Source organism: Oncorhynchus mykiss, chromosome 12 (genome assembly GCF_013265735.2).
Source record: "Oncorhynchus mykiss isolate Arlee chromosome 12, USDA_OmykA_1.1, whole genome shotgun sequence".
NCBI classification, from domain to species: domain Eukaryota; kingdom Metazoa; phylum Chordata; class Actinopteri; order Salmoniformes; family Salmonidae; genus Oncorhynchus; species Oncorhynchus mykiss.
The window spans coordinates 8774046-8789159 of NC_048576.1; the positions used below are offsets into that span (position 1 = coordinate 8774046).

Sequence of the window (15114 nt, forward strand, 5' to 3'; positions counted from 1 at the left end):
GTCTGAGGCACTGCATCTCAGTGATAGAGTAGTCACTACAGACACCCTGGTTCAGTGGTCTGAGGCACTGCATCTCAGTGATAGAGTAGTCACTACAGACACCCTGGTTCAGTGGTCTGAGGCACTGCATCTCAGTGATAGAGTAGTCACTACAGACACCCTGGTTCAGTGGTCTGAGGCACTGCATCTCAGTGATAGAGTAGTCACTACAGACACCCTGGTTCAGTGGTCTGAGGCACTGCATCTCAGTGATAGAGTAGTCACTACAGACACCCTGGTTCAGTGGTCTAAGTCACTGCATCTCAGTGATAGAGGTGTCACTACAGACACCCTGGTTCGAATCCAGGCTGTATCACATGTATCACATTGTGCGCTGCCATTGGGCGGCAAACAATTGTCCCAGCGTCGTCAGGGATTGGCTGGTGTAGGCCGTCATTGTAATTAAGAATTTGTTCTTAACTGACTTGCCCAGTTAAATAATTCTAAAATAAAAACATGTAGCACAGCATTACAGCATGAGGTTCAGCGGTCACTCACCAGGGCTTTATTCTCCTCCTCGTCTTTGTAATAGTGTAGCTGTTCCCCTCGAAGTACGAACCAGCGTGTGTGCCAAGTCTTCACAAAGCCTCCCTGCTTCCTCAGCCAGCCACACCTGATGACGTTCTGCCTGACCAGGCCTCGGCCATGCTGGGGACTACTGTTGGACACTGCCTGCTCTTCCATGGTGGTGGTCAGGCAAGAAGACCTCTAGAAGATCACCCTGTTAGCAGCAGAGAAGAAAGAAGAAGGTTATTGAAGCCAACTTTAATATAGAGGACAGGAGAGCTGAAGGTCCCTAATTGTTGCTCTGTTATCCTATAATGCCAGAATCTATTGATCTGTGAAGCCGAACGGCATTACTACCAGAGAAAGCTCCTAAATTAATGTTACTTCGGCATGACCTCAAGTCAAGAGAAGCTGTAGACAGAACAGCTGATCGTGCAGATATAGGAACTGACTTGTAAGGCAGACCCCAAAGTGACTTTCCCATCAACTGTGTATAATATTATAGGCACAATGCAGGCCCGCAGGGTAGCCCAGTGGTTAGAGCGTTGGACTAGTAACTGGAAGGTTGCTAGTTCAAACCCCCGAGCTGACAAGGTACAAATCTGTCGTTCTGCCCCTGAACAGGCAGTTAACCCACTGTTCCTAGGCCGTTATTGAAAATAAGAATTTGTTCTCAACTGACTTGCCTAGTTAAATAAAGGTAAAATAAAATAAAGAAACAACTATTCAATTAGCTTTCGTAACTCTTGTCACAGAAGTGGTCATAAAATGCAGAAATGTTGAGATGATGTTTGGTCTCAATTCTACTAGATTTTGAGCTTTCTCCTAAACCTTTGGATGTTGATTATTTGACGATAACGTGTTAATAATTTCTTCCTTTGCAACTCATTCATTTCTATGTGCATTTGTGATGGCTATAATACAGTAGGGTGACTTTCGTGAATGTGCTTTCTGTGACGTGTACAGAGTGCTAGATAAAATGTAATGGCTCATTGTGTAAGACACAAAGAATAGTTTGTTATCCCAAGCGTGGTGCATGCGGCCAGCTGAGTGTAATACTGTAGATGTGGGTGTGCTTCGAAAAGTCATTGTTTTGTTATTCACAGAATGGCCATAGATCTTTCACCATTGGTATGCTAATGTCGGATGCTGTAAACTGAGATGCTAATACCTTTAATATGTGAAAGTTCTTTTGATTTAACTTCAACAATTGTTCTTGATTATTTCCAAATTCTGATTCGTTGTTTTTTTTTCTCACATGATTTTCTCTCAAAGGTAGTAGGAGAGTTAGAGAATTTTAATTTAAAATATACTTTTTTATGATAGTTATCTTTTATCTCTTTAGTATTCATCTGACTGTTTTGATAAAACTATATCTGAAGTTGCTATTGACCAATCAGATAAACTGACTATTTTATTGTTCATTGAAATGTGGATTAATCTGTGATGTAATGTACCTTCAGTTATGTGTTTGGTCTTCCAAGGAAGAACGGAACATTCTTTTGTAGCTTGCTTACAGGGAACGTGTTACCTAAGGACATTTGTATGTCTAAAGAATACAATGATACCAGCCTAAAGGACACTTCTGGGGTGATGCTGCTATCACCATGAACTACTTGGTCACAAGATTGTCTACAGTGACTACAGTGCTGGCCGTCCAAATCGAAACACTTCTGTCTGATGCAGAATAAGACGTGTTCAAGGGTGGATGATGTAGGGCTAACGTCCCGAAGTGACTCTTCTTATTAACTGTATACAAGAATGTCCTCTGCGTTGTCTTAGGAATTCAGCCTTCTCTGTGTTGATCTCGCCAACCCCCATTGTCTCACCTCTGAGGAGCAGAGGTGACGTCATGTAGGTCTGATATCTGATTGGAGGTTAACTTTACAGTAGTACTATTGGTCAACAACTCAGATTTCGAATCAAAACAACTCAAATGCTTATAAAAGGGTCTTAGATTCATTGTTCTTTCTTTTTCTCTTTCTTGTTCCTGAACTGCTCTCTCTCTCTCTCTCTCTCTCTCTCTCTCTCTCTCTCTCTCTCTCTCTCTCTCTCTCTCTCTCTCTCTCTCTCTCTCTCTCTCTCTCTCTCTCTCTCTCTCTCTCTCTCTCTCTCTCTCTCTCTCTCTCTCTCTCTCTCTCTTTCTTGCCTTGTAACTTAAGCTTTATGCCTTGTATATGAATTAATTCATTTTACAGAGTTATTAAATACACTTGTATTTAGAATTCCATTCTCAGACATTTACTGATTGTCTATTGCTGTAACTCAACTATAGTGTTCTGTTACTGTAAATCAAATAGTGTTCTGTTACTGTAAATCAAATATAGTGTTCTATTACTGTAACTCAACTATAGTGTTCTATTACTGTAACTCAACTATAGTGTTCTATTACTGTAACTATAGTGTTCTATTACTGTAACTATAGTGTTCTATTACTGTAACTATAGTGTTCTATTACTGTAACTATAGTGTTCTATTACTGTAACTATAGTGTTCCATTACTGAAACTATAGTGTTCTATTACTGTAACTATAGTGTTCTATTACTGTAACTCTACTATAGTGTTCTGTTACTGTAACTCAACTATAGTGTTCTATTACTGTAACTATAGTGTTATATTACTGTAACTATAGTGTTATATTACTGTAACTATAGTGTTATATTACTGTAACTATAGTGTTATATTACTGTAACTATAGTGTTCTATTACTGTAACTATAGTGTTCTATTACTGTAACTATAGTGTTCTATTACTGAAACTATAGTGTTCTATTACTGTAACTATAGTGTTATATTACTGTAACTATAGTGTTATATTACTGTAACTATAGTGTTATATTACTGTAACTATAGTGTTCTATTACTGTAACTATAGTGTTCTATTACTGAAACTATAGTGTTCTATTACTGTAACTATAGTGTTCTATTACTGTAACTCTACTATAGTGTTCTATTACTGTAACTCTACTATAGTGTTCTATTACTGTAACTCTACTATAGTGTTCTATTACTGTAACTCTACTATAGTGTTCTATTACTGTAACTCTACTATAGTGTTCTATTACTGTAACTCTACTATAGTGTTCTATTACTGTAACTACAGTGTTCTATTACTGTAACTATAGTGTTCCATTACTGAAACTATAGTGTTCTATTACTGTAACTATAGTGTTCTATTACTGTAACTCAACTATAGTGTTCTATTACTATAACTCAACTATAGTGTTCTATTACTGTAACTCAACTATAGTGTTCTATTACTGTAACTATAGTGTTCTATTACTGTAACTATAGTGTTCTATTACTGTAACTCTACTATAGTGTTCTATTACTGTAACTCTACTATAGTGTTCTATTACTGTAACTCTACTATAGTGTTCTATTACTGTAACTATAGTGTTCTATTACTGTAACTACAGTGTTCTATTACTGTAACTATAGTGTTCCATTACTGAAACTATAGTGTTCTATTACTGTAACTATAGTGTTATATTACTGTAACTATAGTGTTATATTACTGTAACTATAGTGTTCCATTACTGAAACTATAGTGTTCTATTACTGTAACTATAGTGTTCTATTACTGTAACTCTACTATAGTGTTCTGTTACTGTAACTCTACTATAGTGTTCTGTTACTGTAACTCTACTATAGTGTTCTATTACTGTAACTATAGTGTTCCATTACTGAAACTATAGTGTTCTATTACTGTAACTATAGTGTTCTATTACTGTAACTCTACTATAGTGTTCTATTACTGTAACTCTACTATAGTGTTCTATTACTGTAACTCTACTATAGTGTTCTGTTACTGTAACTCTACTATAGTGTTCTATTACTGTAACTATAGTGTTCCATTACTGAAACTATAGTGTTCTATTACTGTAACTATAGTGTTCTATTACTGTAACTATAGTGTTCTATTACTGTAACTATAGTGTTCTATTACTGTAACTATAGTGTTCTATTACTGTAACTCTACTATAGTGTTCTATTACTGTAACTATAGTGTTCTATTACTGTAACTCTACTATAGTGTTCTGTTACTGTAACTCTACTATAGTGTTCTATTACTGTAACTATAGTGTTCTATTACTGTAACTATAGTGTTCTATTACTGTAACTATAGTGTTCTATTACTGTAACTATAGTGTTCTATTACTGTAACTCTACTATAGTGTTCTATTACTGTAACTCTACTATAGTGTTCTATTACTGTAACTCAACTATAGTGTTCTGTTACTGTAACTATAGTGTTCTATTACTGTAACTCTACTATAGTGTTCTGTTACTGTAACTATAGTGTTATATTACTGTAACTCTACTATAGTGTTCTGTTACTGTAACTATAGTGTTCTATTACTGTAACTATAGTGTTCTATTACTGTAACTATAGTGTTCTGTTACTGTAACTATAGTGTTCTATTACTGTAACTATAGTGTTCTGTTACTGTAACTATAGTGTTCTGTTACTGTAACTATAGTGTTCTATTACTGTAACTATAGTGTTCTATTACTGTAACTCTACTATAGTGTTCTGTTACTGTAACTATAGTGTTCTATTACTGTAACTATAGTGTTCTGTTACTGTAACTATAGTGTTCTATTACTGTAACTATAGTGTTCTGTTACTGTAACTATAGTGTTCTGTTACTGTAACTATAGTGTTCTATTACTGTAACTATAGTGTTCTATTACTGTAACTCTACTATAGTGTTCTGTTACTGTAACTATAGTGTTCTATTACTGTAACTCTACTATAGTGTTCTGTTACTGTAACTATAGTGTTCTGTTACTGTAACTGTAGTGTTCTATTACTGTAACTCTACTATAGTGTTCTGTTACTGTAACTATAGTGTTCTGTTACTGTAACTATAGTGTTCTATTACTGTAACTCTACTATAGTGTTCTGTTACTGTAACTATAGTGTTCTATTACTGTAACTATAGTGTTCTGTTACTGTAACTATAGTGTTCTATTACTGTAACTATAGTGTTCTGTTACTGTAACTATAGTGTTCTGTTACTGTAACTATAGTGTTCTATTACTGTAACTATAGTGTTCTATTACTGTAACTCTACTATAGTGTTCTGTTACTGTAACTATAGTGTTCTATTACTGTAACTCTACTATAGTGTTCTGTTACTGTAACTATAGTGTTCTATTACTGTAACTCTACTATAGTGTTCTATTACTGTAACTATAGTGTTCTATTACTGTAACTCTACTATAGTGTTCTGTTACTGTAACTATAGTGTTCTATTACTGTAACTGTAGTGTTCTATTACTGTAACTATAGTGTTCTATTACTGTAACTATAGTGTTCTATTACTGAAACTATAGTGTTCTATTACTGTAACTATAGTGTTCTATTACTGTAACTCTACTATAGTGTTCTGTTACTGTAACTCTACTATAGTGTTCTATTACTGTAACTATAGTGTTCTATTACTGTAACTATAGTGTTCTATTACTGTAACTATAGTGTTCTATTACTGTAACTATAGTGTTCTATTACTGTAACTCTACTATAGTGTTCTATTACTGAAACTATAGTGTTCTATTACTGTAACTATAGTGTTCTATTACTGTAACTATAGTGTTCTATTACTGTAACTATAGTGTTCCATTACTGAAACTATAGTGTTCTATTACTGTAACTATAGTGTTCTATTACTGTAACTCTACTATAGTGTTCTGTTACTGTAACTCTACTATAGTGTTCTGTTACTGTAACTCGAATATAGAGTTCTATTACTGTAACTATAGTGTTCCATTACTGAAACTATAGTGTTCTATTACTGAAACTATAGTGTTCTATTACTGAAACTATAGTGTTCTATTACTGTAACTATAGTGTTATATTACTGTAACTATAGTGTTCTATTACTGAAACTATAGTGTTCTATTACTGTAACTATAGTGTTCTATTACTGTAACTCTACTATAGTGTTCTATTACTGTAACTCTACTATAGTGTTCTATTACTGTAACTCTACTATAGTGTTCTATTACTGTAACTCTACTATAGTGTTCTATTACTGTAACTCTACTATAGTGTTCTATTACTGTAACTACAGTGTTCTATTACTGTAACTATAGTGTTCCATTACTGAAACTATAGTGTTCTATTACTGTAACTATAGTGTTCCATTACTGAAACTATAGTGTTCTATTACTGTAACTATAGTGTTCTATTACTGTAACTCTACTATAGCGTTCTGTTACTGTAACTCTACTATAGTGTTCTGTTACTGTAACTCGAATATAGAGTTCTATTACTGTAACTATAGTGTTCCATTACTGAAACTATAGTGTTCTATTACTGTAACTATAGTGTTCTATTACTGTAACTATAGTGTTCCATTACTGAAACTATAGTGTTCTATTACTGTAACTATAGTGTTCCATTACTGAAACTATAGTGTTCTATTACTGTAACTATAGTGTTCTATTACTGTAACTCTACTATAGTGTTCTGTTACTGTAACTCGAATATAGAGTTCTATTACTGTAACTATAGTGTTCCATTACTGAAACTATAGTGTTCTATTACTGTAACTATAGTGTTCTATTACTGTAACTATAGTGTTCCATTACTGAAACTATAGTGTTCTATTACTGTAACTATAGTGTTCCATTACTGAAACTATAGTGTTATATTACTGTAACTATAGTGTTCTATTACTGTAACTATAGTGTTCCTTTACTGAAACTATAGTGTTCTATTACTGTAACTATAGTGTTCTATTACTGTAACTATAGTGTTCCATTACTGAAACTATAGTGTTCTATTACTGTAACTCGAATATAGAGTTCTATTACTGTAACTATAGTGTTCCATTACTGAAACTATAGTGTTCTATTACTGTAACTATAGTGTTCCATTACTGAAACTATAGTGTTCTATTACTGTAACTATAGTGTTCTATTACTGTAACTCTACTATAGTGTTCTATTACTGTAACTCTACTATAGTGTTCTATTACTGTAACTCTACTATAGTGTTCTGTTACTGTAACTCGAATATAGAGTTCTATTACTGTAACTATAGTGTTCCATTACTGAAACTATAGTGTTCTATTACTGTAACTATAGTGTTCTATTACTGTAACTATAGTGTTCCATTACTGAAACTATAGTGTTCTATTACTGTAACTATAGTGTTCTATTACTGTAACTATAGTGTTCCATTACTGAAACTATAGTGTTCTATTACTGTAACTATAGTGTTCTATTACTGTAACTCTACTATAGTGTTCTATTACTGTAACTCTACTATAGTGTTCTATTACTGTAACTATAGTGTTCTATTACTGTAACTATAGTGTTCCATTACTGAAACTATAGTGTTCTATTACTGTAACTATAGTGTTCTATTACTGTAACTATAGTGTTCCATTACTGAAACTATAGTGTTCTATTACTGTAACTATAGTGTTCTATTACTGTAACTCTACTATAGTGTTCTATTACTGTAACTCTACTATAGTGTTCTATTACTGTAACTCTACTATAGTGTTCTATTACTGTAACTCTACTATAGTGTTCTATTACTGTAACTCTACTATAGTGTTCTGTTACTGTAACTATAGTGTTCTATTACTGTAACTATAGTGTTCTATTACTGTAACTATAGTGTTCTATTACTGTAACTATAGTGTTCTATTACTGTAACTATAGTGTTCTATTACTGTAACTATAGTGTTCCATTACTGAAACTATAGTGTTCTATTACTGTAACTATAGTGTTCTATTACTGTAACTCTACTATAGTGTTCTATTACTGTAACTCTACTATAGTGTTCTGTTACTGTAACTCTACTATAGTGTTCCATTACTGAAACTATAGTGTTCTATTACTGTAACTATAGTGTTCTATTACTGTAACTCTACTATAGTGTTCTGTTACTGTAACTCTACTATAGTGTTCTGTTACTGTAACTCTACTATAGTGTTCTATTACTGTAACTATAGTGTTCCATTACTGAAACTATAGTGTTCTATTACTGTAACTATAGTGTTCTGTTACTGTAACTCTACTATAGTGTTCTGTTACTGTAACTCAACTATAGTGTTCTATTACTGTAACTAAAGTGTTCTATTACTGTAACTATAGTGTTCTATTACTGTAACTATAGTGTTCTATTACTGTAACTCAACTATAGTGTTCTATTACTGTAACTCAACTATAGTGTTCTAATACTGTAACTATAGTGTTCTATTACTGTAACTATAGTGTTCTATTACTGTAACTATAGTGTTCTATTACTGTAACTCAACTATAGTGTTCTATTACTGTAACTCAACTATAGTGTTCTATTACTGTAACTATAGTGTTATGTTACTGTAACTATAGTGTTCTATTACTGTAACTCAACTATAGTGTTCTATTACTGTAACTCAACTATAGTGTTCTATTACTGTAACTACAGTGTTCTATTACTGTAACTATAGTGTTCTATTACTGTAACTCAACTATAGTGTTCTATTACTGTAACTATAGTGTTCTATTACAGTAATTCAACTATAGTGTTCTATCACTGTAACTATAGTGTTATATTACTGTAACTATAGTGTTCTATTACTGTAACTCAACTATAGTGTTCTATTACTGTAACTATAGTGTTCTATTACTGTAACTATAGTGTTCTATTACTGTAATTCAACTATAGTGTTCCATTACTGTAACTATAGTGTTCCATTACTGTAACTATAGTGTTCTATTACTGTAACTATAGTGTTCTATTACTGTAACTCAACTATAGTGTTCTATTACTGTAACTATAGTGTTCTATTACTGTAATTCAACTATAGTGTTCCATTACTGTAACTATAGTGTTCCATTACTGTAACTATAGTGTTCTATTACTGTAACTATAGTGTTCCATTACTGAAACTATAGTGTTCTATTACTGTAATTCAACTATAGTGTTCCATTACTGTAACTATAGTGTTCCATTACTGTAACTATAGTGTTCTATTACTGTAACTATAGTGTTATATTACTGTAACTATAGTGTTCCATTACTGAAACTATAGTGTTATATTACTGTAACTATAGTGTTATATTACTGTAACTATAGTGTTCTATTACTGTAATTCAACTATAGTGTTCCATTACTGTAACTATAGTGTTCTATTACTGTAACTATAGTGTTCCATTACTGTAACTATAGTGTTCTATTACTGTAACTATAGTGTTCCATTACTGTAACTATAGTGTTCTATTACTGTAACTATAGTGTTCCATTACTGTAACTATAGTGTTATATTACTGTAACTATAGTGTTATATTACTTTAACTGAACTACAGTGTTCTATTACTGTAACTGAACTATAGTCTCTTGCATTTTGCTAATTATCTTTATGGAGTCAGATACATGTTTTAACAGGCTAATTGCTTTGTCTCATTATGGGTGCATGTGATGTACAGTGGGGAGAACAAGTATTTGATACACTGCCGATTTTGCAGGTTTTCCTACTTACAAAGCATGTAGAGGTCTGTAATTTCTAAAACAAAAATCCAGAAAATCACATTGTATGATTTTTAAGTAAAAAATTTGCTTTTTATTTCATGACATAAGTATTTGATCACCTACCAACCAGTAAGAATTCCGGCTCTCACAGACCTGTTAGTTTTGCTTTAAGAAGCCCTCCTGTTCTCCACTCATTACCTGTATTAACTGTACCTGTTTGAACTCGTTACCTGTACAAAAGACACCTGTCCACACACTCAATCAAACAGACTCCAACCTCTCCACAATGGCAAAGACCAGAGAGCTGTGTAAGGACATCAGGGGTCAAATTGTAGACCTGCACAAGGCTGGGATGGGCTACAGGACAATAGGCAAGCAGCTTGGTGAGAAGGAAACAACTGTTGGCGCAATTATTAGAAAATTAAAGAAGTTCAAGATGACAGTCAATCACCCTCGGTCTGGGGCTCCATGCAAGATCTCACCTCGTGGGGCATCAATGATCATGAGGAAGGTGAGGGATCAGCCCAGAACTACACGGCAGGACCTGGTCAATGACCTGAAGAGAGCTGGGACCACAGTCTCAAAGAAAACCATTAGTAACACACTACGCCGTCATGGATTAAAATCCTGCAGCGCACGCAAGGTCTCGCAGCGCACGCAAGGTCCCCCTGCTCAAGCCAGTGCATGTCCAGGCCCGTCTGAAGTTTGCCAATGACCATCTGGATGATCCAGAGGAGGAATGGGAGAAGGTCATGTGGTCTGATGAGACAAAAATATAGCTTTTTGGTCTAAACTCCACTCGCCGTGTTTGGAGGAAGAAAAAGGATGAGTACAACCCCAAGAACACCATCCCAACCGTGAAGCATGGAGGTGGAAACATCATTCTTTGTGGATGCTTTTCTGCAAAGGTGACAGGACAACTGCACCATATTGAGGGGAGGATGGATGGGGCCATGTATCGCGAGATCTTGGCCAACAACCTCCTTCCCTCAGTAAGAGTATTGAAGATGGGTCGTGGCTGGGTCTTCCAGAATGACAACAACCCGAAACACACAGCCAGGGCAACTAAGGAGTGGCTCCGTAAGAAGCATCTCAAGGTCCTGGAGTGGCCTAGCCAGTTTCCAGACCTGAACCCAATAGAAAATCTTTGGAGGGAGCTGAAAGTCTGTATTGCCCAGCGACAGCCCCGAAACCTGAAGGATTTGGAGAAGGTCTGTATAGAGGAGAGGGCCAAAATCCCTGCTGCAGTGTGTGCAAACCTGGTCAAGAACTACAGGAAACATATGATCTCTGTAATTGCAAACAAAGGTTTCTGTACCAAATATTCAGTTCTGCTTTTCTGATGTATCAAATACTTATGTCATGCAATAAAATGCAAATTAATTACTTAAAAATCATACATGTGATTTTCTGGATTTTTGTTTTAGATTCCGTCTCTCACAGTTGAAGTGTACCTATGATAAAAATATCTCTACATGCTTTGTAAGTAGGAAAACCTGCAAAATCGGCAGTGTATCAAATACTTGTTCTCCCCACTGTATGTATACTATACTGTATATACACATATCAGGTATTGCTGCAAACTACAGACTAACATGTAAATATCAATGGTGTGACCACATCCCTGAAAAGCAGGAAGGACATCCAGGGTCAGATCTGATAAATCTAACCACATTACCATGTTATTGTTTTGTTCTATTCACTTTCCATGCAGTGTCCCAGCCTGTATTCTGTAGCCTGTAGCCTGTAGCCTGTAGCCTGTAGCCTGTAGCCTGTAGCCTGTAGCCTGAAGCCTGAAGCCTGCAGCCTGCAGCCTGTAGCCTGTAGCCTGTAGCCTGTAGTCTGTAAGCCTGCAGCCTGTAGCCTGCAACCTGTAGTCTGTAGCCTGCAGCCTGTAGCCTGTAGTTTGTAGCCTGTAAGCCTGTAAGCCTGTAAGCCTGTAGTCTGTAGCCTGAAGCCTGTAAGCCTGTAAGCCTGTAAGCCTGTAGCCTGTAGCCTTTAGCCTGTAGCCTGTAGCCTGTATGCCTGTAGCCTGTAGCCTGTAGCCTGTAGCCTGTAGCCTGTACAGTATTTAGATTTTTTCCTGATAAACAAATCATTGATGTGGTGTGACACACAGAGACACAATGTCTGTTTGTCTGGGTTGTGAATGAAGGGAGGTAATGTCCATGTGGGAGGAAGGAGGTCTAGTTAGAGAGCTAACAGTAGACATTTGTCTTCAGATTCTAGGCCAGGTGCTGCAGACTGTTCTAGTGCCCTTGCCAATTCATTGATATATTTGTTGAAGAGGGTGGGGCTTAAGCTGCATCCCTGTCTCACCCCACGGCCCTGTGGAAAGAAATGTGTGTATTTTTGCCAATTTTAACCGCACACTTGTTGCATGTGTACATGGATTTTATAATGTCATATGTTTTTCCCCCAACACGACTTTCCATCAATTTGTATAGCAGACCCTCATGCCAAAATGAGTCGAAGGCTTTTTTGAAATCAACAAAGCATCAACAAAGCATGAGAAGACTTTGCCTTTGTTTTGGTTTATTTGTTTGTCAATTAGGGTGTACAGGGTGAATACGTGGTCTGTCGTACGATAATTTGGTTAAAAGCCAATTTGAGATTTGCTCAGTACATTGTTTTCCCTGAGGAAATGTACGAGTCTGCTGTTAATGATAATGCAGAGGATTATCCCAAGGTTGACGCATATTGTTATTGGGGTCAAATTTGTCTCCACTTTCGTGGATTGGGGTGATCAGTCCTTGGTTCCAAATATTGGGGAAGATGCCAGAGATAAGGATGATGTTAAAGAGTTTAAGTATAGCCAATTGGAATTTGAGGTCTGTATATTTTATCACTTCATTGAGGATACCATCAACACCACAGGCCTTTTTTGGGGTTGGAGGGTTTTTATTTTGTCCTGTAGTTCATTCAAGGTAATTGGAGAATCCAGTGGATTCTGGTAGTCTTTAATAGTTGATTCTAAGATTTGTATTAGATCTATAGGTTTTTGCTGTTTGTTCTTTGATATAGAGCCAAAACGATTGGAGAGGTGGTTTAATCAGGTCAACACCCGCGAGGAGGATGGTATTCCAGGGAGCGTTCTCATAGCAAACAGAGAACAGCTGGCAGGCATATTCACAGTCATTTCCAACCTCTCCTTGTCCCAATCTGTAATCCCCACACGTGTTAAGATGACCACCATCATTCTTGTTCCCAAGAACTCTAAGGCTTCATGCCACAATGACTACCGTCCTGTAGCACTCACATCTGTAATCATGAAGGGCTTTGAGAGGCTGGTTATGGCAACACATTCACTCCACCATCCCAGACACCCTAGACCCACTCCAATTTGCATACCGCCCCAACTGACCCATAGATGACGCATTCTCAATTGCTCTCGACACTGCCCTCACCAACCTAGATAAGAGGAATACCTATGTGAAAATGTTGTTCATTGACTACAGCTCTGCGTTCAACACCATTGTCCACTCCAAGCTTAGGACTCTGGGTCTGAACACCTCCCTCTGCAACTGGATCCTGGAAGTCCTGCTGACGACACAATGGTGGAAGGCCTGTTCGCCGGTGAAGATGAGTCAGCCAATAGGGGAGGAGGTCAGTGACCTCCTCTCTTTTGTCAGTGACCTCCTCCAACCACACAAGCCATAGACTATTCTCTCTGCTTCCGCACGACAAGCGGTACTGGTGCAGTAGCATAATTTCTCTGATTCTCTGTAATAATGTTATTGGAATAATAATGCATTTTATTTTGTTAAGTGGTTTCTTGCATCAAACAACACAATTCAAAACATTTGGTCACCTGCTTGTCTGAAGGACAAGTGGATTAACAGGTTCATGTCAAGCCCTTTTTTCAAAAGCCTCATTGAATGAACAGTAGGCCTACATTGAACACCACACATTGTAGGCCGAATGATAGAACAGCTATTTCCATGTTAAAATGTTATGGGATGCATTTTCTCCATTGTTTTTGATGGTAGGCCACTCTGGCATTAAAACTTGAAACTATCAAGCTGATTTTAATGAAACCACAAAAATGTGTGGGTTGGCTCAAAGTGCAAGACACTGACTAGCCAACATCATTGTTTTGATGACCTGGAGACTATGACTCTGTTAAAGATGCTGCTGTCAGCTCCTTCTTGCTCTGCCACGTTGTCATCAGCAGAGAGCCTAGTGTGTTTTTGTTCCCTTTGGGCCCAGATGACATCCAGATGTTGTTCAATCATGTGTAGAAGAGCAGCAGCCGGGCTGTCTGTGGTGACAAAGATCCCCTGTCACAGCCACACTACCAACACACTACTTCCCCATTAATAAACAGCCACATTACTCCTAGCCTGGTTCCCAAATCCGTTTGTGCTATCTGGCATGGCAATGACCAGTAACATGACGTTGGCCTGGGGCTAGGTTTATGACAGTCATAAATACCTCTCCCAACCTCTTTCCTCTCTCTACCCTACTGATGTTACATTTGAAAACCCCTTGGTTAACATAGAGATTCTGGGAACATCAGAAGGTGGGGAGAAATGAACTATATTCTGGTAATCCGACCAATTGAACATATGCAGTGGTACTTAATGAATATGATGTCAGTTCGGTTGTCATCTGAGACATTCTCATCAATGATAAGATGACATATACTCTACAGTGGAAAGTCTACACATCAGAGTTATCAGAGTCACATGGAATTGTTGTTCAATTTAAATGTTTGAATATGAAATTATTCGTGATAGGATGAAATGTGATTTTAGCTTCTTAAATGTGAGAATTGGGTTTTCATGAGTGAATTAGGCCCGACTCAGTGGGCCGCCCACGTGAAGAGACATGGGTTGTAAACTATGAAACACACCCCTTTTCTCCCTCCACTATATAAGCCCTTGACGAAAATGTAACCTCCTGTTCCGAGGATGTGAGGACGACGGTCCGATGTCAGAATGGTTCAGATAATAACTACAGAACGAAGCCAACATCAGCGTGAGCTTTGGTTGCGAATGGTATGAACTTTGAACTCTTATTCACTACAGAAGTGATACCTCCTAGCCATTGAGTTAGCAACAGCAGCTGCAAACGAGGGTTAGGAAGG

General features: G+C 36.5%; 1 protein-coding gene across 2 annotated transcripts in view; it reads right to left on the reverse strand.

The window, feature by feature from the left end:
* The window catches only part of arhgap24 (Rho GTPase activating protein 24), a 215225-nt gene that overhangs the window by 179717 nt on the left and 20394 nt on the right, over positions 1-15114 (reverse strand). The window contains exon 1 of one of the 2 annotated variants that reach the window (XM_036936831.1): positions 538-723. In XM_036936831.1, the coding sequence (XP_036792726.1) occupies positions 538-723 (186 nt within the window). Of the gene's footprint in view, positions 1-537; positions 761-15114 lie in introns of those variants that run through there. The other variant, XM_036936830.1, reaches the window with a different exon arrangement.